The 23,789-nt window shown below is 32.6% G+C and overlaps 2 protein-coding genes and 1 pseudogene across 3 annotated transcripts; all 3 read left to right on the forward strand.

Moving 5' to 3' along the window:
- Nucleotides 1-2,309: 2,309 nt before the first annotated feature.
- Nucleotides 2,310-3,973, forward strand: nssp-75 (Protein sleepless). Its single transcript, NM_075834.4, has 5 exons — nucleotides 2,310-2,418; nucleotides 2,932-2,989; nucleotides 3,057-3,111; nucleotides 3,387-3,550; nucleotides 3,838-3,973. The coding sequence occupies exons 1-5, from the start codon at nucleotides 2,376-2,378 to the stop codon at nucleotides 3,938-3,940; spliced, it is 423 nt and encodes a 140-aa protein (NP_508235.3). The 5' UTR covers nucleotides 2,310-2,375; the 3' UTR covers nucleotides 3,941-3,973.
- A 226-nt stretch (nucleotides 3,974-4,199) lies between these two features.
- On the forward strand, nucleotides 4,200-6,828 carry C52B11.5 (NF-kappa-B inhibitor-interacting Ras-like protein 1). The gene is made up of 7 exons (NM_075835.6): nucleotides 4,200-4,329; nucleotides 5,086-5,263; nucleotides 5,313-5,353; nucleotides 5,600-5,701; nucleotides 5,760-5,881; nucleotides 5,923-6,028; nucleotides 6,419-6,828. The coding sequence occupies exons 1-7, from the start codon at nucleotides 4,273-4,275 to the stop codon at nucleotides 6,527-6,529; spliced, it is 717 nt and encodes a 238-aa protein (NP_508236.1). The 5' UTR covers nucleotides 4,200-4,272; the 3' UTR covers nucleotides 6,530-6,828.
- A 9,792-nt stretch (nucleotides 6,829-16,620) lies between these two features.
- C52B11.4 lies at nucleotides 16,621-17,086 on the forward strand (annotated as a pseudogene). The gene is made up of 3 exons: nucleotides 16,621-16,663; nucleotides 16,711-16,808; nucleotides 16,859-17,086. Coding segments are annotated over exons 1-3 (369 nt in total).
- Nucleotides 17,087-23,789: the final 6,703 nt, after the last annotated feature.

Raw genomic sequence — 23,789 nt, forward strand, 5'->3', positions numbered from 1 at the left:
AAATGGGACACTCTGTTACCACGTGTTCTTATTCGAGCATGATACACTAGAAATGAATCTGTAATTTGTTGTCCGTTCCTTGAAAAATTTAGCTGAAAATTTTCCAAATTGTCAAAATTTAACACTTTAGCATGCCAAAAATAAATCTGGCTCGGATTATGAAAATTTTATTCATATTAAGATTTCGGGTGGGAGGAACCCATAGTTTTTTCAAAAAAAAAGATGAAAATATAAACTAATATTAAACAAAGTGAATCTGCGACAGGGAAAAAAGAAAAGAACGATTTTTGAGATTTTATGTAACAAAATTAAACAGCGTCCTTTCCTGTCTAACTAGGAAAAAAAGAAAAAAGTAATTTCTCAGAAAAAAATTCATCTCAGAAAAAAAAATTCAAAAAACGCGATTTCCAAACCTCCTGACTCTGAAACCGCAGCTGAAATTTTTAATCCATATACCTCTATTTCGGTTATTGAATGACGAAAACTGGGAAACGGGACATAGCATATTTTGTGGTCTTTCAGAAAAATTCCACAAAAAAAAACCACAACAATTAGCACTGACCAAAAAAGTTACAACACTGACCAAAAAATTATAGAGCACTGACCAAACTTACTTGAGCGCAAAAAATATGTACATAAAACTAGGACATCTAGTCTTGATAAATATATGTGCATTCACATATATATATATATTTTTTTAATACCATTTGTTTTTGCGGAACTAATTTCTGCATACGTCAAAAGAATATTGGTATCAATTATTTATATGTTTTTATTAATAGACAGTTTCACTAGACATTGTAGGATTTTGTTTATTAAAAATCTTGTTAAACGGAAGATATATTACTAGGATAATATTAATTTTAAAGTTGCTCAAGGAGCATCCGGAGCAAGGGTGGATACGTTCATTACAAGAAACTTCAGCAAATTTCAAATTTTTGGCATTAAAAAATTGAATTTTATAGTTTCTACGTATCGTTTTTTTGTCGATTTCCAAGAAATTTATTGATTAAAATTTTTTTAAAATATAAATATTTTGCATGAAGTCTTAATTTTTATCTGAAAAAAAACACTGTTTTGAAAAAAGCAATTCCCAAAATAAAAAATAAAACATGGAATTAATAATACGCGACATAGAAGTCAAAATGACCGAAAACTTCAAGCAGGGTGTTGCTCATTATTGCCCAATTACGGGTGTCATTTGTAAACGAAGCCAATCTCAAAAAGTACGTGGTTGTTCAGGAATACCCGGCAAACGGTAACAACTATTCACAATTAGTTGAACTTAATGCGAATAACGTCTAAGAGTAAAAAGGAAGTTCATTTCGTTCTCAGAATAGGATGGCTGAGGGTAGAAAAATGATGAGGCTCAGTGTTTGTGACGCTTGGCTTCATGCAGAAAAATTTTTTGCATGATAAAATGTTTAATCATTGGTGAAAAATTCACTCTTTTTTGAGTTAAAAAACATTTATTTGGCTCAAAACTTTAGCTTAAAAAATCTGGAAAATAAACTTAAAAAAAACCTTCTACTCTTAATATGTATAATTTTTCTTCAACCTCTATAAATTGCCCCTCCGAAAACTGCTAAAAAACCGTCTCACAGTAAATTTCTTGTGAGGGGTCCCGCAATTTGTGGAGCTCAAACGGCGAGAAATGCACCTAAATATTAACATGAAAATTTATGTGAATTCTAGCAAGTAAATTTAATTTGAAAGTCAAAAACATTTTTTTTTGACTATCACAATCAAACTTGTTTGTTCAAAACTTTTACTGGTTTCTGTTTCCAAATCACTTATAAAAACTCAACCCTGTAGCACATTAATTTCAATTAAAAATTAAAAAATCCAGTGATTGGAGTGTATTTTTCATGACAAAAACTTTTGAAAAATGGTCAGTGCAAAATGACAATATCGTCAGTAAAATGAAAAATTTGGTCAGTGCAAAATTAATATTTTGTCAGTGCAAAAATTTGGTCATTGAAAAATATGTCAAGCGTTTTTACAAATCCCCCACCCAATTAACATATTTCCCAAAGTTTTCAAAAACATCCACGATGCTGGTCTTTGCTGTACAACTATTCTCGAGTGTTTTTCGCTGAAATCCTTGACAACAACGCTGGAGCAATCTTTAAAACGTTGTTCGCCTATTCATTCACCAATTTCCATAACGACTCGTCTCAAAAAGAGAGACCATCGCCAGGAGCAACGCGAAGAGTGGTACCGCTTTAAAGCAACAATACGTTTCATATTTCTAAATTCTATTGTTCTCTTCTAAAAACCAAACCGAAGAGGGAAAAGGCGGCTAGTTCATTCTCATTATTTTTGACTTTTAGCAACCGGCTGCCAATTTGTTTCTCTCTAAAATTTGAAAAACGATGACACTTGAATTTTGGATATTGTTAGTGCTATATGCTACAGGTAAATAATTTTCAAATTTTAAAGTTAAGAATTGTTGGTATAATTTTTGTTTTTTCAAAATTCCAATTAAAAAATATTTCAATTTAAAATTTTGGAAAAATGTCCAAAAGCTTCATTACGGACACCTAAAATTGTATGATTTTTTCTGTCAACTTGCCAAATTTTGCAACAAAAAAAGTATGTCAGAAATTGACAGCGAATCTAGGTTTTTCAATTTGTGATAGCTATTTTAAATGTTATTTCTGCTAGAAAAAATTTCTAAAAGTCGTGTGAAAAGCAAGTGAAAGATTAAATTAAAAATACAGAGTTTCATTGTATTTTTGTTTTTAAAAATTTTTCGGAAAATTGGTATTTGGCAATTCGGCAAAAAATATAAATGTTCGGCAACAATTTACGGCAACAAACTGCCATAAATTTCAATCCAGTTTCGCAACCAAAATTGCATCAATTTTTTTGGGTGCAATATTTTCAAAAAACACACATTTTTTTTAACAACAACATAATTTTTTCTAGGAACAAGTGCTCTCAACTGCTACCAATGCAATGGATGGCATGGGGATTATCCGTTGCGGTAAATTATTTTTCGTTGCATTTTTTTTTGAAAAAATTAGTAAAATTATAGTTCTCAAAAATTTCAGATACTCAACTGCTGCCACCTGTGACAACAGGAATGATCAATGTCAAACTACTCAGGTTTGTAGATTTTTTGTTTTTGCGTTATTTTTAAATGTGTCACTATGTGGCGACGTAATGTAATTTTTTTGTCAGTGCACTCATCATTTTGGTCAGTGCATGACCAAGTTTTTGTCAGTGCATGACCAAGTCTTTGTCAGTGCATGACCAACTTTTGTCAGTGCAGGATTTTTATTGGTTTTTATTGTAATTTTTTGTGATATAACTTGCCACATAATCCGCTCCAAAATTTAAAAAAACTAAGCAAAATTCAAAAACAAAATAATAAATTTCAGTACTGCGTGAAAATCATCGACCCAATGTCTCCCGGAGTGAACTACGTGACCTTCAAATCCGACTGCTTCTACCAAACTCAAATCCAAGTGAACCCGACAAACTTGAGTTATATCCAAGGAAAAACGTGCTTCCCATATCAAGATGGATCGGCTCCAGTCAAAAGGTGGGTATTTGATTTTTGTGTTGTTCAGCCAGCTTGCTGCCGCCCAGTTTTAGGCCGCTGTAGGCCAAGCTGCAGGAATACATGTCAATTTGATTTTGAAAAACTTTGGCTTCATAATTTTCTTCCAAATTTTGTAGTTCAATTTTCTGCATTCTCCTATTTCAAAAACTCCCACTTCAAGTAAAGTATGTTTTAGTCTGAAGTCAAAATCAAAATAACTATAAAGCTTAGTTAGTAAGCAGGCATGTAAACCTACATGGCTGCCTACCAATCCTCTCACTATTCAGATGGTACTACTGCTTCTGCAACGACCGTGATTATTGCAACACTGCAAATGGATTTGGAATCGGGATTGTACTTGTTTCTCTAATATCTCAATATTTGCTCTAATAAATAGATTCAATAAAATTAAACTTCACACTATTAGAGTACTTTGAACTTTTGATTGAAAAAAAACTGGGTAAAAAATCACTATACTGATAGTTATCAGTAATTTTTTCAACACTTCCCACAGTCCAACTCAATTTTCGTACAGCAGCTGATTGACATTTGTCAGGAAAAGGTAATAAATTGCGAAAGACGCTGAAAGTCGCGGAGAACATCTGACAATCAGTGGACTCTCAGTCACAAGTGGCGCCATTTGATAAGAGAACATATCAACGCAACCTCGGAAGAAGAAGGGCAGTGTGCCTTTATTTGGACAACGCTCTGTGCACAAATCAATGAGTCAAAATACAGAGTCGCAGATGTTGGTGGCGTTGCCTGCCGATTATATTCCAGTGAGTTTTGGGTAGTTAGGCTTTTGAAAAACAAACGTAGGAATCTGAAAATTGTGATCTACAAATTTTGAACAAATGTTTTCAAATTATATTGTCATTCTATTTGAAACTGAAAAGACATCCTCATTTCAAAATGTGTGTTAAAAAAACAGAACATTGGAAATATTTGCATTCGATGCACCATGTCAAATATATATATATATATATATATGTATATATTTGCATCACATTTAAACAATAAAATATTGAAGTGATTTTTTAAAATCTTTTTTAAAATCATACCCGACCAGCACACCATTTTTGCCGGCCTACGTAATTTATAGTTTTCTGGAAATTTCTTTGAAAAAATGTTTGCTTATTTATTTAAAATGTACAAATTTTATGGCAACATTTTTTTCTGTTTTAAAGTTTTTCAGTCGATGCACCATGTTAGCATGCGTTTCCAGAATATATCATTTTTACGGTTCCTGTTGTAGCAAAATCATGTTTTAAATATTACCACTAATTCAAAAAATTTAGTTTGAACCAAAAATTAAATTTCAAAAGTTTCCAGGCTTCTTCTTGTGTAATCCTCTTGAACATGTATTAAACTATTTGCCTATAGAATTAGTATTAATGTGATTATAATGATAAAATACGGCGACAAATTAAATTTCTTCCTGTGTCAGTATTAGAGGGCAAAATTCAATTTAGGATAGCTTTGCAAAATTTGGAAATTTTTGAGAAAAATAAAAATAAATAACATTTGTATTCCAGGAAGCGTCTAGAAGATGCAAAATCATCGTTGTTGGGGCCAAAAATGCAGGAAAATCGACTTTTATTGAACGTGTAGAATTTGGAAAGTTTCATGAAGAGAAACAGACGGAAAAGTTGTATCGTGTTATTGCAAAAAAGGTGTTTGAACAAACATTGACCGTGGAACTGATAGAGAAAGGTTCCCATTTTTCTGTAATAATGTCTATAGGTTAAAGTGAATTTTCTAGATCTTGGTGGCTTAACGAATGAAGATAATGGATTCAAAAAGGTAAATTTTTATTGACATTTATTCAGGGTTGCTGAAAAAAAAATTTTAATCGGAAAAGTTAGGTATATTACAGAAAATTCAAAAATATTAAAATTTCTTTGAAAATTGATAAATTAAATTGTAAAAATGGAGAAATTTTTTTAGAAATCAAAAAATCGAAAAAAAATATATTTAAAAAATTCCGTGTAATTGAATATGTGCTTAATGGCTTAATAATAAGAATAATTAGAAATTCCAAAATTCCAGACTGAAATGAGAGACGTGGATGCAGTTTTATTATTTTACGCGGCTGATGACCTGGAATCTTTTAAGCAGCTCAAGGAGAACCTGGTACATGTTCAGAGGAAGGTTTGAATTTTTATTCCTAATATGCGGTGCTTAAAAAACACATTTTGACTCATTCCAGATCCCACCCAACGCAAATATCACAGTAGTCGGAACAAAAGCTGACGTCAAAGAGATGCAGGTGCAGTGGCAGGAAGTTGATAGTTTTGCTGAGAATCAGGGTTTTTCTTGTTTTGAGACAAGGTACCGCATTTGAATAAGAATCCATAAAACTCAATTTACAGCTCAAAAACTGGGGTGAACGTGGAAATAATACTGCATGACATTCTGGAGACCATTTTTGAACGTAGATTTGCAAGTGATGATGATGAAGTTTTGAGCAATCAACCTGTAAGTTTGAAAGGGTTATAAATTTGGAAATTTGCGTTTTTAACATTTTTAAAAATACTAGAAACTTCAAAATTGGCAAATAACAAATTTGCCAAAAAATGTCATGTTCATCAAAGAAAATTGTGTATCAAAAATATATTTATCCTGAAAAAAAAGTACAGTAATTCTGAAAATAACGGGGAAAATAATTTTTCTAGTGCTGAAGTGCTTCACCGGTTTCCGACCTGCCTTCAAGACTGCCTATCCCTAGAATATTTTTACAAGGCAGACAGGAAACCCCCTTTTTACATATCTCAAATTCTTGTTTTAAAATTTTTGAAGCTGGAAAATGTGCCAGCATGCTAACTACGTGCACTAGACTTTTACCTAAATTTCAATTTCATTTTCCAGGTCTACGCCTCCACGGTTCTAACGAGCAGGCAAGAAGAACCACCACGTGTTAATGGGTACTGCTGGATGCCGAATATTCCAATATTTTCGTTTTTTCGCAGTAATGAATAATCCCTCTATGTTCAACATTTTTCAGCTGCTGCTTTTTATCGCTAGGAAAGAATAACTAATTTTTCAAATATTTTTTAAACTTCTCGCCGAACAAATAACATGCATCAAATTATCGTTTTTAATAGTGCTCTTGGGATTTTTGCTCTGTTTTTTGACACTTTTTTTTCTGGAAAACAAACCAAGATTCTCAATTGCAAAAAAATTGTATTTTCTTTTTTTGAATTTATTGCCTTTCACTGTCTGGTTTTGTTTGTATATTGGAATCTTTTTTGCAAAATGAAATATATTGTGGCTTTTTGGAACAGCTATAAAACCTTTGAAAAATCTTAGAGCATTGCAAAAATGAATAAAAATGCCTAAATTGACTGAAAAATTCAAATTTTTAAATTATCTTTTGTTTTGACTAGTCTAATGTATGAAATGTAGGCAAGTGCCAACATTTATTTTTGGGCTCAGACTTCCCCTGAACCTGAGCTCAAAGATTAGAGTTGGGCTCAGGTTTAGGATTAAGCTCAGACTAATATTATCTATTCATTTGGTCAATTAAGAAGTTCGTTTTTCACGATTTCCAAACAAAACCTAATTGTTCAAAAAAATTTAAACTTTACAGATAATTTACAGTCTGTTGAAAATACCATATATTTTCTAGTTAGCTTTTTTCAAACCTAAGTACATGCATACATTTTGATACTTTTTCACGTTTCAATACTTCAACTGTGCAATTATCCCCAGTGGGAATTTCCCACAACCTAAAAAACTGGGAAAGTTTGTTTTTAAACCTTTTCATCATTTTTTTATTTAAATTGTTTTTAGATAAAGTGTATTATTTCAACTTCAATTGAAACATGATGCTTTGATAAATTAATTAATGTCTTTCAAACTTGGCACCAATATTTGGTGACATTTGAAACTTTTTTTTTGTTTTTTTTTCCAAATGCAGTGGTTTTTCCTATGCACAATTCCCGCAATTTGTGTAGATCAAAGCGTAATTGGACAGCCTTAGACCACATGTAATGATTAAACACTCCGTTTGTCACTTCTATAGGTTGAAGTTTACATTTTCATTTTAAGTGAAACAATTTGGGGTTCAATTTGGCAAATGTGCAACCGACCACTCGCTCTCCACATTCATTTAAATTTTTAAAAAACTGTTATGCATATATGGTTATTATGTGGTCCTGTGAACACAAAATGTGCTATCTACAGTTTGATCTATAGCACCTGTTTGCCGGTTATATTGTGACCTACGTTCTTCCAGCTTGCTCTTTTGTCTCTGTAGGAGGAGATTGTAAATGAGAGTCGTTCTAGTCACAATGCCTAGGCACTGAGCACTTGCTCAGTGGTCCCTTTTTATTCATTTTTCTTTTTATTATCTTCTAGTTTGATCTAAGCAACCTGTATGCCGGTATATTGCCACCTTTGTTTTTTCCGCTTGCTCTGTTATCCTCCCTACTCATTGTCACAGGTCATTGTAAATGAGAGTCGTTCTAGTCTCAATTCCTAGCCACTAGGCTCATGGTCTTTTTGTATTCCTTTTCCTTAATATTATTCTCACTAAAATGTTATGAATCAATAATAATAGTATTCGTTGAATAGTATTCTTATGAAAATGATATGATTATCAAAAATTGTGACGACATGGTAGGTTTTTTCATTTTTTGCGTGGTTGTAAGCATTTTCAAAGCTAATCAAGCTTCTGCTGCTCATTTAAAAAGTTGCGGATGTTTGAATTGATAATTTTCCTCAAAAAAATTGTGACGACATGGTAGGTTTTTTCATTTTTTGCGTGGCTTTAAGCATTTTCAAAGTCAATAAAATTTCTGCTGCTCATTTAAAAAATTACGAATGTTTGAATTGCTAATTTTCCTCACAAATTGATCGAAGACTGGTTTGGAGTTTCTGGTACAGCAACTACATAAATTACCTTTTATTTCAAATTAGATAACATTTCTTATTTCAAATCGACGGCAAAAGTTTCAGATAAACTTTTGAGACACACAAAATAACTTTTTTACTAATTTCAACGTGTTTTTTTTTTCATAAAAGCAGAAGCTTCATAGTAAAAAAATTAAGTAACTTAATCCATTTGAGTGCATGAGAAAGTTATGTCTCTGGCAACACTCTGAATATGACAGAGAAGGCTTTGTTTGCAATTGGCATAAAACAAGTATGTGGTTTTACGCGTTTTTCTTTTTCTCATTGGTCAAATGACTCAGCTGCTTCTTCCATTCTCTGAAAATCAAATCTTTTTGCTCTTTGCCCTCTTTTGTTGAACCATGGATTAAAAAGTGTGCTGTGTGAACTTTTACTTTTGAGACAGGGAAACTTTTTTTTCAAAGATTTTTGGCCGGGTAATGTTTTTGCAGAATTTGGAATAGGACTAACTTTTTCCAAATCTTTTTTTCCAATACATATAATTGAAACAGGATATATACATTTTTTTTCTTCAAATAAAATCATGGTACATTTACCATTAACTATTTTAGTAAATGTAAAACTATTGGAGTAAATTGCAAACTAGGAAGTAATTTTTGCAGATTGTTAAATTTATATCTCCAGACAAATTTTAGTTATGCTTAATCCGCCTATGATTTTTCCCATGCACAAGTAATTTACAAAACCTTTTTTTTAAGTTGAAAATTCAAAAGTATTTTTGTTTAGGCCACAATCTGCAACAAAGCTTCCAGCCAGCTTCTCCCACCCATTTACTACAACTTTCCCACATGCAACTTTCCAGAAAAAACCTATCAAAAACTGCACAAAGTGAAGCCAATCATGCGGGAAATTCATTTTTTTTTCCTTATTCTTGAATATCTAAACAATAAACTTCCACGTCAACTTTCATAATAAAATCCATTTAGTCGAAGAATTCTCAAGGTTCATTAGTCCGGAAAACTCGGCAAGAATTCCATAACTAGATTCACTTCTCTGACAATGCCAATTAATTCCGCACATGTCTTAATTGGAATGAGTAAGTGCAGTCGGTTTTGCAACTGGACCAAACTAGATTAGAATTTTTGTTTTTGGTTTTTTGTGAAAAAAGTTAGGACTAATTTTTTTCAAAAACCCCGTTATTCTAACACAGGGTTCTTTTATCTTTTTGCTATATTAAATGAGAAGCACAAGGTTCTCAGGTAGGCAGGTATTTTTCTGCCTATTCCTATTTTGCATAGGTACATTTTTCTGCCTTTAAATGCCAAAAATACATATCTTGTTCATCCCAATGATCTTACAGTTTAGCTCATTAAACATCAGCTGAGAAAATATAGTGGCTTTAGTGGTTATTGCAACGTAGCCATATTGTATAAATCCAGCATTACTCGTACACAAATTTAAACAAACATGGTGCCAAGCTTCTGATGTGTTAAATACCTTCTAGAATCCTACCTGCCTTCTACACTTTCAATTTGCACTGGTTATTTAAATTCCCCCAACTTAGATTGGTAATTTGCAAATGATCACTTTTTGTTGTTCATAATATGAACTCGGATTATTTATCTGTCTTTTTTTTTCATTCACCCTGATCAGGTTCATTTGTGCACCAGATTGGTAGTTTTAGTTTGGCCGGGTTTATTCCTTTTTTTTGATACTTGAAAACAAATTCACAACACAAATATTTGAAAAGGCTTGAATTATTTTTCTAAACTTGGTCAGTGCGAATTGTGCACATGGTCAGTGCAAATTGTGCACATGGTCAGTGCAAATTGTGCACATGGTCAGTGCAAATTGTGCACATGGACAGTGCAAATTCTGAAATGCAAAGTTCCCAATAGTCGGAACACTTATTTTATAATTATTATATTTTAACTCCGAATTGTACAAATTCTATTAGAACTGCAACAGAAAATCATGGTCTTACCAAGTTTTCATGCTAATTTTTGATTTCTTTTTTCCTTTTCAAAGTTTACCAAAAAATATAGAAAATCAGTGCAAACTATTCATTTGGTCAGTGCAAACTATCCAGGTAGTCAGTGCAATTCCTCCAATTTGTCAGTGCAAATAGCTACCAATACGCTGACATTTTTATTTTCCCAGTTTTAGTAATCCCTACAGTTAAGCCCAATTTACGTCACACTGAAACGAGGTTCCAAAAACCACGTTGTACACACTTCGATCTTGTGAAAGGGAATAAATAAAGATTATCCAAGATAAACAACTCTTTAATCCATTTCTCCGCGAGCCACGTGTTTGTACAACGTCCAGTACTCAAAATTCCAGGGGAACAAGATTTCTTGACCATTGGCAGGAGATTGATGAAATGTTAATCTTCTCCCTAATCATAGTTCTAAGTACTCTAAGTTTCTGAAAACATTTTTTTGAAGATTTTCGTAAGATTAATTAATTGCTTGACAATAATTTTTTTCAACTTTCGTTCAACACAGTTAAATTCTATACCTAACTAGGTGTAGGAAGCATACGTACCAAAACCTTTATTTCAACATCCGATATTTTCCGGGTTTGCCCGGAACTATACGTATTTTGGTCAAAACTTTACAGAAACAAAAAATATATTATCCATGTTCTTAGATTTCCTATATTCCCAGTAAAGCACAATATTTTCAGTAGAATGTTGTGTTCGGAATATACTATTTTTTGTCGTACTTTTTCTAATAGAAATTTTTTTCAAGTAATTCTAAAAGTTATCCGCTCACTATCAGTTGTGGAATTTTGCTGAAAAAAATTCCACAACTGATAGGGAGCGGATAACTTTTAGAATTACTTGCTTATTAAAAATTTCCTTTACGGTGAAAGTTGGAATTTGAGCTTCAAAAATGTCTGCCTGCCTGTCTTCAGGATTACTCACGCCTACACGCCTATACGCCTTTCACCACTCAGCTCATTTTTAAACCACTGTAAACGAAAATAAAATACAGAAAGTAAGAAAAAACCTTAATTGACAACCCCTTCCCCAGTTTTTTTCTTAATGTTTTCCAATCGACGATACCTCCGTGTTTTGTTCACCTCAGTTCACCCAGTTATGAATAAAACAGGCTTCGGAACAAAAAAGGGGATAGATTGGATATGATATGGCTCAGGGGAGCACACTCATACCCCCACCCTTTTATTTTCCCTTATTCTTCCCCCCCCCCCTCCTATGACTTAGAACATTGTAAGTCTTCGTTTCCCAGACGAATAGAAAGAAAAAAGAGTCTTTTCAGTAGTGCTAATATTTCTTGATTCTTCGGTTTTTAGAACTTTTGGCAGTTGATACTCAATGCGAAAAAATATTTTTGAGAAATCACCAAAATAATTTTGAAAATAAAATTTGAATTCCCGCCAAATACATTTTTGATTATTTGAACAATATCTCATCTATGTCTTACAGTAATACTGTTTTTTCATCAAAAATAGGAAACCAGTGCAACCTACCCATTTTGGTCAGAGCAAGCTATCCATTTGGTCAGTGCAAGCTATCCATTTGGTCAGTGCAAGCTATCCGTGAAAAAAAATTAAAAAAAAACAGCCAAGATTTAGGAGAGATTTATTTTGAAAAATGATGAAATTATACTTAAATTTGAAAAAAAAACTAATCAGCTACAAAGTCCTTCCAATTTTTCTGGGTTAAATTTTTTGTTTTTTGAATACAAAATTTGTTCTACCAGTGGGTTTTATAAATTTTTCTTGAAATTTGAAATTCGAATAAAATTTTTCCCATCCAAAAATCTCTCCATTTCCTCATGTTTTCATTATTCGTATTGAGCGTATTAATGTGTGCATTAACACGTTCCATAGTGCCCAGATGTTCTGATTGATTGACTTGGGGGTTTCATTCTTTTTCCCTGTTGTGCTTTATATTGAGATTTGAAAATGTATATTTTTAGTGAGATTTGCCTTTTTTTGAAATTATTTGGCCGACATTTTGGCAATTGTTTTTATAGATGAATTTTATTGGAAAATGTAAATTTGAGCGGCCCTTTTTAGTATTGATTGATTTATAATTTTCAAAATGTTTAAAATATTGGTTTTTTTTTGAAAAAATTACTTTATATATAGGTTGTTATTCAAAATTTTAGAAACCGTTAATTTTTTTTGGTAATTTTTGTAATTTTATTTTTGGAAACTCACAGTAAAATTTTTTAAAAAATTTGAAAAAAAATCTTGCTCTCTAAATTTCTTAAACAATGGAAAAATATTATCTGAGCTTTTTTTTTTTGATTAAAAATATTTTGAAAATATAGGTGTTTTTAGTTTTAAAATATTTTTACAAAAATTTAAACAAAATAAAAAAAAAACTGTTCTAAAAAAATTTAAAAAATTTAAAAAATTTAAAAAAATAGGTTGAAAAATGTCTCGAATGCAAATTTCTTGATTTTTGGCGTTTCCATGTTCTAATTTGACATTTGGACTTTTGTTTGGAAATAAAATTAGATTAGTGACAAATTCGTGTGGTGTTTTCTTTTTTCTACCACCCTTCCCTCCGAATTTGAACTGTGACACATTTTTTTTTGGGACGGAAACTAGTTTTTTGTTATTTTTGTAGGTCACACATATGTATCATAATAAAAAAGTTTAGATCAGGTGTTGAAATGTTGTTTTCAGAGAGGAATTTGAACTATTTCCGACATGAAGATATTTTTTTCAAAAATTCATTTTTTATTGAATATATATATAAGTTTCGAAAAAATAAAATTAAAACTTTTTTTTGCAATAAAAATGTGGCATAAACTCCCAAATTCATTTGAAAATAATTTTTGAAATTAAATTTTTTATTGACAATTTCAAGCTTTGGGCTTTAATTTTCATCCTCCGTCCCTATTTATTTTCTTTTTGAAATTGTTATTCGCAAATTTTTTAAAATCAAGATAAAAATTTTTAGATTTTGTTTTTTTTTTCTTTTTCATATCTATTCTCTTCCGACAATTTCGAATTTTTTTAAACTGAAATAATTATTTTTAAGCCGAATTTTTTTTGTTGATTTTATAGCATTTTAAAAATTTCTAAAAACTTTCATATTCTTCCCTTTTTTCCTGCTCCAATTCCGAAATACATTTATTATCCACCCTCAACTCCCCATACACTGAAAAAAAACCGCTAGACACAACTTTTTCAGTCAAGAAAAAAAAAAGATAGAGCCATTTGTCAAATGGGCTCATTAAACTCCGTTATCACTCGTGTTTTCAACCGTGTTCTCCGTGCTCTTCACTTTTTCAAAAAAAATTGACACATTGGAACAGCGGGGCAGAAGATTTAAAAAAGTTCAGCTTCTGAGACCCCCCCCCCCCCCCTTCCTCTTTCTGAAATTTATAGTTATTTACACAGAAGCAACTGAACTAGTTTTTCTTTAAACATTTTTTTTTGAATATTATTTTGTTTTTATGGAGAAATCCTACATAAGGGAAAATATTTTTTTCAAAAATTGAATTTGAAAAAAAAATACTTTTTGTTTTTGTGTTTTTTCAGCACTTTTTATCAAATTTTAATTGTTAGTTTGATTTTCTAAACAACCAGATTTCACTAAAATAACTGAAATTTAACCCAGTTCTGTAGTACTTTAAAGGTATAGTTTTGTGAATTTTCTGACAAAACAAAACTATTTTTATAATTTTTTTAAAATTTTCTTAGTCAAAAAACTCTTGATTTTGAATTAGTTAAAGTATCGACTTGAAATTTTTTTCAACTACTCCGTTATTAATTTTTGATGATTTGTTGAAAATATCCTCATACAAACTTTATAAAATTAAAACAGAATTTAAATTCTGAAATTGCATTTTTAATTTTCTCAAAACCTGCTTTATCAGTTTATTTTTTCCTTTCCAAAAATTATTCTGAAAGTATAACCCATGATGCTCGTTTTTAAGACTTCTAGTTCACCTTGCCGCCCCTATCATTTTACGTGACACTTTTTAAAGCCCACTTTCAAAACAAACGAGGTACACTGCCATTTTGTTTTTTTTTCAAGTTTTGTTTTCTATTTGAACCCGGACATTTTATGTGAATTCCTAGAATTTCTAGGTGTCCCAATTTCTAAACGTTTTGAAATTGAGTGCTTTCGAGTATTTTTCTTCCAAATTTCAATTTTTTTCAAATTTTGGCAAAGGATACTGTATACCTAAAGTCATTCTTTTTCGATGAAATTTTTTTTAATGGACAAAATACATCTAGTACTTTTTTTTTTTGAAAATTTACCAAAAGTGTAGTGGTATTCTAAAAAATAATTTTATTAGCTTTGGCTTTTTCTAAAAATTTTTGGTTTCTTCGTAAGTTTTGTTTTACATTTTTGCATCTGCCAACTAGACTTCTCCAAAACAAATTTCTGCACACCGCTGCCTAAAAAAGCCCTAACAAGCCCAAAATTCCAGACAAAATCTGAAAACAAATTTTTAGAATTTCTCGAAAAAGTTGCACTTTCTTTTATCCCTTCATCGCTCATTACCCTCATTTTTCAACTTGACGGGTTATGTGCACCGCTGTTCGTTTGTCACTGCTGGTTAATAAAATTGTCACGTATGTTTTGAAACATTTGTTTTTTTGCAGTGTGGCCAGAGATTCTTTGAGTTTTGGAGTTTAGGATTTTTTGTGAAAATTTTGAATTAAAAATTCTTGGAAAGTTTTTCATTTTAAAAATTTTGAAACTTTGCTAACTATTCGAAAAGTTTCCCGGAAAAACTCCAAAAATAATTATCTATCTGAATTTTTGAGGCAACAACTTTTCAAAGTTCCCAACAAAAACTCCGAAAACTACACCAAAAATATTCCGGAATCTCAGATTAAATATCTGAAATTGAATTTTAAATTCTCGCCAACACCCGGTATCTATCGAGTTTGGTTACAAATTTCAGGTCCCGTTATGTGTCGGTCGCACTTTTTTTGTTAATATACAAACGGGTGACACCGGTCTTGAACCAATCTCACTGTAAACAGCAAATCTGTCCCGGTAGGTGTCGGTTGCCGATTTGAATCTGAATGTATACAAATGTGCAAATTTTGTTATAAACTACTAGTCTAGGTAGATGTCGGCCGCAGATATTATTAAGCAGTGTAAGCAGCAGACATACACCGAGTTTAATAAAATTACCAGTTCAGTTTAAAATTGTAGAGACTCTTAGATGTCGGGCGCAATATTTTAGTTTCGGCCGGCATCCGTGCAGAGCTGTTTTGGCAATTGCCGATGTTACCGATCGCTGGAATATCACTGCGAGCACCCCTGGTCAAGCAACAGCTACCTTGACGATTTCTGACCTTTCGGAATTTTGAACTAAACCCCTCTAAACTTCCAAAGATCTCAACTTGTACATCCCACGCAGCCTAAACTTTTCATGCATACTTTACGTTAAAGTCAACCCAACAAAAAAGCGGTTTTCCCCATTTTTTTCGTCCGCTCAAGATAACGCATTAAATGGAGCATTTTTCTCGTTGAAAGGGTGCCGGGGAAGAAAGTTTACGCATCATTGGATGGTATGCATTAAGAGAAGAGGGGGACCCTACTTTACATTAATTGCTCACTTGTTGGTTTTTTACCACCTTTCTCTACGACCAGCCTACATTTATTTTGCGTCTGATGCTCTTTAACATTCTGTTGTTATTTTGGAAGAATTGATTGGCTTTTGGTTACCTAGCCAACTAAGTTTTTTACAGTTGCCGAGCCAGGTTGGCTAGCAATTAAAAATCTGGTTTTTGATGAAGGAGATCATGGCCAATCTGAATGTTAAATTATCGACGTTTTTCCGAATTTGGTTTTTATGAAAAAATTTTACATTTCGCTAACGTATGCTCTCCCCAAACTAGAAGCCGACCTGGTAGATAAAAATGTAAATTTTCATAACGTGAGCCATAAATAAAAAACAGTCACGGTTACGTTTCAACAGTTTTGGTCGGTTATGTATCGTCCTGTGCACACAAGATGTCTTATCTATACTTTGATCGGCAGTGGCTGCAAAACCACGCAGGCGACGCCTACATACCACGCAGGCAGCCAACGTTCAGCCACGCGCGGGTTTCCTAGGCCAATGGCTGCGTACTCCTCTCGGACAACCTTTTCTTTTAATTTTTTTTCCCAATTTAATTGATTTACCTGTCTTTTTTCTTGCGAAAAGCACTTTAATGTTTGTTTCCATGTCTTTTTGAAACTAAATATATATTTTCAGCTAAATATGTCAACCCCAGCCCGTAAACCCAGAAAGGAAACCGAAAACTGTAAGTTGTGAAATCCCCGGATTTAGCTACAATAGTTTATTTTTCAGACAATTCCTCCAGAGCTCCTTCACACCTTCAGTGTCAGCTCGAAGTCTTTGAGTGCTGATTTTGGAGACGTTTTCTCCCGACAGGTGGATCAAAAACTGTAAGCACCGTATTTTCTATTTGTATTTCCAAAAATCAATAATTTTTCAGTTTGAACGCAAAAACATGAGCAAGGAAAAGGAAACTTCATCACACTGATCACTGGGACGAAAACAACTGGCTAAAGACTTAAATTTTTTCAACCTTTTTTTTTTGTTATTTTTGAGATTTTCGTTGTTAGAATTTTGTACTTATTTTTCGATTTTTTTCTGTTAGATTTTGTTCGGAATTTCATCACAATTAGTCAGATTTTCTGTAAATTTCGTGACTTTTTTGGTAATTTTTGTTTTTTTAGTTTATAAATAAACAATATTTTTGAGAAACAATCGTAATTTGCGTTTTATATGGTTAAACGGTAGGAAGGGGAAGGAGCGGGCTGCGAACTGCCATTGCTGCAAGACCACGCAGGCGTCGCCTCCAAACCACGCAGGCAACGCGTTGAAACCACGCAGGGACTGGCATTCTTGAGCGTGGTTTGTAGGCGTTGCCTGCGTGGTTTGGAGCGGTGCCTGCGTGGTTCGATTTATCTGAGTAGTTTGAAGTTTACATTTGAATTTTTAAACGGAAAAATTTTTGGGTTCAATTTTGTAAAAATGCAACCGAAATCGTTCGAGTTTGGCTGCCAATCGAATTTCACATTCTTTCAAACTTTAAAAACTGGTGTGTGATCCTGTGAACCCAAGATGTCTTATCTATACTCTGATCTAAGCGGCTTGTCTAACTGTACATTATGACTCAAACTCTTCCCGCTTGCTCTGTTGCCCCCCTCCCCTCCTATTCTTTTATGGGTAGGAGGTTATAGTGAATGATAGTAATTATAGTCCCAATACCTAGCCACTGTCTAGGTTCTTTTGTATTCAATCCCCGTATTATCCAGGTTTATTTCAATTTTTTCTTCTTATCACAAGCTTAAAAGCTTGAACTAGCTCAGTATATTCGACTGAAGTCACTATTTTCCAGATCAGCACTTGCTCCTGAATTCTAAAGGCGGAGTAGCGCCAGTGGGGATTTTGTCTAAATGCACTTATAATAATCCAAAACAACCGAATATCACAATAAAACAATCCAAAAAATTTTGGATTTTTCATAATTTCCGGTCAAAGTTTTGGCACATTGCCAAAATTTTGAAAAATACGAGCTTTTGAGGAAATTTAAAGAAATGTCGCATGTTTCGACCCCTACAATGTTTTAATACAGATAATTTAAACAAAATTAAAACATAAAAAATGTCGAAAAAAAAAAACGGAGTAATTGCCACTCTTTGACAGTAAATAAAAAATTTGTAAAATTTTTTTGAAACGTTTTATTGTAATATTCGGTCATTTTTGGGACCAAAGGAGTGGTTTTTAACAATTTTCCCACTGGCGCTACTCCACCTTTAAAATACAAAAAAACACTCTGAATTATTCGATTTACCAGTCGCACAGCTTTGTTTCAATTTGTCAGTTTGTGATTTTAATGTCAGATTGTCATCTGAACAATTAAATAGGTTTCTTCATCGGCACGCCAATTTGGGGTTGCATAGCCAAATCAACTATAGATCGCTGAACCTGACAGTGAACATTTTTGGTGTTTTAAATGTCAAATTCTCTAAAAAGAAACAATTTATCTTTCTGTATTTTATCATTTTTCGTTTTTGTTCTTCTTCCTCTTCACAAGATATATTTTATTTTTTGTGCAAAAAATATTAACCCCCCCCCCCCTCTCGTCTTATATGGTCGTTCGAAACACAAGCCGTTTACCCGAACCCTTCAGACACCCCGCCTTTTCATTCACATCTATGAATTTATTTTCAGCTCATTATCTATGAATTGGGGCTCTGTGTTAGCTCACTTTCACAGAAGGAAGCCAAGAAGTTTGTGAGGTTGGAACGAGGCTTGATCAACTGCTTTTTGATCTACTTTTATAGAAATTTTGGGGGAAATATTAGAATTTGGAATTTTTTTGGCATTTCGGTAGTTTGACATGATGTCGAGTTTTGTGGTGTTTCCAAATTATGAATTTTGAAAATATTTGGAATATTTCAAAAATCTAGGTACTTGGGTTCCTGCTAATGGGACAGTATTCAGAGAATTTTTACAATTTTTTCAAATAACCTGGCAAGTAGCCAACCAAGTGAACATATTTTTTTTAATTGCCTAATTTTTTGAACTTTGTCTTTTTTTTTACCATTTTGCAACTTTTTTGAATAGTTATGGTTTTGGTATACAATATATACAATAAGTTACAAATTGTAGGTAATTTTTTTTTTCAATTTTTACAATTTGAAAATTTGGCATTTTACAAAATCCTGTATTCATATAGTTTCGAATTTTTAAAGCTGATATTTTTTGGCAAATTGTCCGTAACGGGCATTTTTGCATTTTTCTGGACCTTAAAACTTTATATAGACAATTTTGAAATTCCAAATATTTTTTGATAGTCGGCAATTTTTAAAATAAATGACAGGTTTTTGGTCATTTGGTTAACAGTAGTTGAGCAGGCAAACCCACGCAAACAGCATTTTTAACTTTCAATTAAATTCTCATTTCTATTATCCAAATTCCAACGTCTAGAAATAGTTGAATAGTATTTAATAGCATATCCTCTCATTTTTCCAATGACGCGATTATTTTTTGCTTACTGGAAACAGCGAAAGGGAGTGAAAACTTAATGGGTTCGAAGACTGAATACTCACATTCATTGTGCTACTGATGAACAATTTGTTGTTTTTTTCGCTGTGGGTTTGGAGCAGTTCTTTGGAAGAAAATCGGTTCTCTGAATTTTGGAGCTCGATTGGCTCTCAGTTTGATAGTGTCTAGTCTCTCAAAATCGATATTATTGAATTTAAGGAAATTGTCCTAGCCTAATTATTGATGGACTTTCATTTTGTCCCTGTAAGCTTTTGCCAAGTTTTGTAGTTTAGTAGATTTTGAGCGTTTTAACAGTTTTCTCGTTTTCTAGGTTTGAGAATGAAAATTCAGTCATTAAGATATTGTCTGCCAAAGCTGAGTTCTACTTTATTATCCTGAAACAAGGGGATCCTAAAGCAGACGAGTTCACTGTACATATTGTTAGTCAATTGGACATTACATGGCATTTTGAAATTTTAGTAATTTTTATTTTTTTATAGTATAAACTAGGTTTTACAGCAGATGGCTCCTGCTACAGAATGCCCATTTGACTGTTAATCTCCGTGAAGGCTAGCGACTAGGCTTTAAAGTCCGGTATTCAAAATAAGTTTCTTACCTCAGTTGTCATTAAAGTTACTGTTTCATAGTTTTCGTACCAGCTTCCGGTTCCAAATTAACTACAAATTTGGCAACGGGCTACCGAGGTGTTTTCTAGACTAAAGCTGGCATATTTGACGTCCGGTCGTCCGGTTGACACACCGGACGCACGGCGTCTGGTTTTTGAAATTTGACAAAATTTTCCGAGGTTAGGTTTTGACGTCGGCCAACATTTTTCCGAGTTTACCCACTCATTATAAAACTATGTGACAAAGTACAGTGAGTGGCCAAACTCGGAAATTGTCGGCCGCCGTGAAAACCTACCCTCGGAAAATGTTCAAAGTTCTGAAAACCTGGCGCATATTCGTTCGGTCCGGACGCCAGACGCCCGATATGCCAGTCCTATCCTAGACATATGTGTCGGTTTCTATTATGACTGCTAATACGGTTACAATTGCCGAGCTGCCAACTCAGCTTCTAATTGGCAGGTGAGTTTCCGGAACCTTGACCTTAATTGACAAATAAAGTTTTGGTCTCTGCAGTTCTACCATTAGTGATTGCCGAGCCAATTCCCGGTTCTTTTTGATCATTCCATCTTCCTCCGGTGACCTTGATCTTTGTACCAGAAGAAATAAATGAAATAGAGGGAGGCATTCCGAAACAAAAAAAACGAATCTTCTCATTTTTCCCTTTCCCAGGATCTATTTTCCCATGTTAGGGGTGGGGGGCCCGTGTAAAACAAACGCCGAGGACACTTTGTCTTGCGCGGGTGAAAGGATCCAATTTCTCAACTCAACTCATCCTAATGAGCGTTAAATTCCACGTTTTTTTGCGTCTAATATTTCATCACTTTTTCTAACTTTTTTTACTGGTTTTTAAAAAAAATTTTTTGTCGTGATCGTTGATAATTGTTTTTTCCAACTGGAAACAATATGTCTCACGGCTTTAAAACTAATGTTTTTGTCTAGGCAAATAGATATGATCGCCTTCCTACCTACCCCAACTTTTTTCTATTAACTATTTATGTAGGACATTCTATGGTCAGCAAGCTTTAATCCTACATGCCTGCCTATCGTCTCTTATAACCAATAGATTAATTCGTTTTGCAAAGAGAAATACTTCTGAGTACCTCAAGGTAGGCGATGGTCGTTTAGAAGGCAGGCGCAGGTCATTTTGTAGGCATACATAGGTCGATTTGAAAGCAGGCATAGGTCGCCGTAAAGACAAGTGTAGGTAATTTTGACTGCATTAATAGGCCGATTTCAGAGCACGCGTAGATCACCTTTAAGGCAGGCACGATTTTCTGTACTTTCGTAAAAATTCTAACTATTCTACGCTTTTTTTAAAGATTCATTTCATTTTTGTATTAATGAACCCGGCATTAAAACCTTAAAAGAAATTTGATTTGAAAATTAATTTAAAAAAAAAAAAATTTTTCTTTAAAAAATTGAAAAAAAAACAAATTATCAACACCCAAACTACAAAACATGAGCATAATTCTCATATTTTTTGCCTTCCCAAACTAAAAATAACAACATTGAAAAAACCTATTATACCCCTTATTTATCTGCTGTCAAAGATAAATATTCATATCTTCATATAGCTAGAGAAATTTATTTTTTCCCATTTTTTCCAACTGGTGACTTGAAGTCACTAATAGAATAGGACAACGTCAAAAAAAGGTAAAAACAAAAATAGGAAAAAAAAAAAAGAAAAAAAAAGATTCCTAACCAGAAAACACTATTTCACTTAAAATGGGACTAGGGGCTTCTTCCGATTTTTGCAACTTTTTTTTGGTTTTTAGTCCAGTGAATGATCTTGGGTTTGAATTGTTTTTTTTTTCGAAAATTAAAAAACATTTTTTTAAGAGCTTTGTGGTTTTTTTTTTGCAAAAAAAAAACTTTAATAAAAAAAAAAGTTACTTTGTTTCTAAAAAATAGGTAACAAAAAAACGCCAATAAATGGGCGGAGCCTGTTCATGGTGTCTTATTCTGAAAACGTAAAATTTCCCAAACTTCTGTTCTGTGTTATTTTTTAAACTTTTTTTGAACTGAAAAATGCGAAAATTCAAAAATTTGATTTCGAAAGCTCCGTCCATTTAATGGCTCAATTTGTAAATATAAAATTAACCTACATATATTGTTTTTAAATTTTTCAAAAAATTTGACTAAAAATGAAATTTCAAATTTTTTACCTAACAAGTTACCTAGTACACTTCCCCCCTCAAGGTATACCTAGAATTATTCAAATAAAATCTACTTTAAAAATTGAAAAAAAAAAATATATATTTATTTAACATGATCTCTTACATAAATCGCTTTTTATTCCTCTGAAAGCCAATGTCTAGAGTATGTGGGATGCCTGGCAATTTTCTCAAAAGTGTTGCTAATTACATTTCAGAAATAACCAAGAAAACACAAAAAAAACTAAGATTTAAGGAAATTGTGACTAAAAATGAAATGTTCGTTTTATTTTTTAGATTGTTTCTGATTATGAGTTATTTTTGTGATGGTTATTTTTTTCCAAAATTTTCAAATCATCAAAATTTTCAAGTAGTGGCCAAGTTTTAATAGCCCTGTTTTTTTTTTTGAAATCCATAAAATTAACCACACTTTTTGCTCAATTTACAGAATATTCTTTTTTAAAATTTTTTTTTGTTATACAAAAAACCAGCAAAAAGTGTTTTCCTTTTACATTAGCAATGTTTCTTGAAAAATGTAAGTTATCAGAAATGTTCATTTCTTTTCGATGTGGCTTGCATGAAAGGTAGGATTATTTTTATGCCAACGTGCCTGCTTTCCTGCCTTGTGCCTACATTTCAATGTTTCTATGTATAAAACATCCTAGGATGAAACATAATTAGAGAACAAATTTTGCTCATTAATGATTTTTTAGTATAATTTTCCTGTCATGAAGGCTATCAGAAATATAGATATTTCAAACATGACTAGAAAATAACTATTCAAAATACGTTTCATAAAAGGTATAACTATTTTTATGCCTACGTGCCTACCTACTTGTCTTGTACCTATATGTCGGCGTACAAAAAAAAATTCAAACTTAAAAGCTGACAACACAACTTGCTCTTTTTTACGATATATGAAATTTCTCAATCGTTTTTTTTTCAATCTGGTTTTATGATATTATGGTTTCCATGTGAGGTCGGATTTATCTTGCCTACCTGCCTGCAAGCCTGCCTCGTGCCCACTTGTCGCCGTCTCTAATGTCCAAAGCTAAAATAAAATTTGACAACAAACTCTGGCTTACTTTCCAAATTAAACATTCATATTTATTGTTCATCTATTTTTACACACGACTGTTCCAGAATTATGTCACCCCAATTTCTGAACACTATGACTCAATCATCTATTTTCCCTTTCCCTCCTCCCAACCAAAAAAAAATAAAAAGAATTAGATTGATAGGTTTTTATCTTTTCATTATATATATATATATATATATATATATATATATATATATTCTCTCTTGCACACATTCAAATCCCCCTGCCGCCGTCCCAACAATTACAAAAGCCCAGCCAGTAATTGCTGTAACCTTTTGGAGATGACTCCCACGGATTTATGAGCATTTGCATATGGCATTACATACTTATTTGAACAATTTTCATTTTATTTCGCTTTTCTTTTACGGCCAAAAATCAGAGGATTAGGATTTGACCTCCAATTGTATAGTGGGGGTGGCATTGGTATTTGAGTCATGTAGTTTATCACAATAAAATAGGCTCCACCTATTTCCTGGCTCTTTGAGTATATGT

Source organism: Caenorhabditis elegans, chromosome X (assembly GCF_000002985.6).
Source record: "Caenorhabditis elegans chromosome X".
In the NCBI taxonomy this organism is placed as follows: domain Eukaryota; kingdom Metazoa; phylum Nematoda; class Chromadorea; order Rhabditida; family Rhabditidae; genus Caenorhabditis; species Caenorhabditis elegans.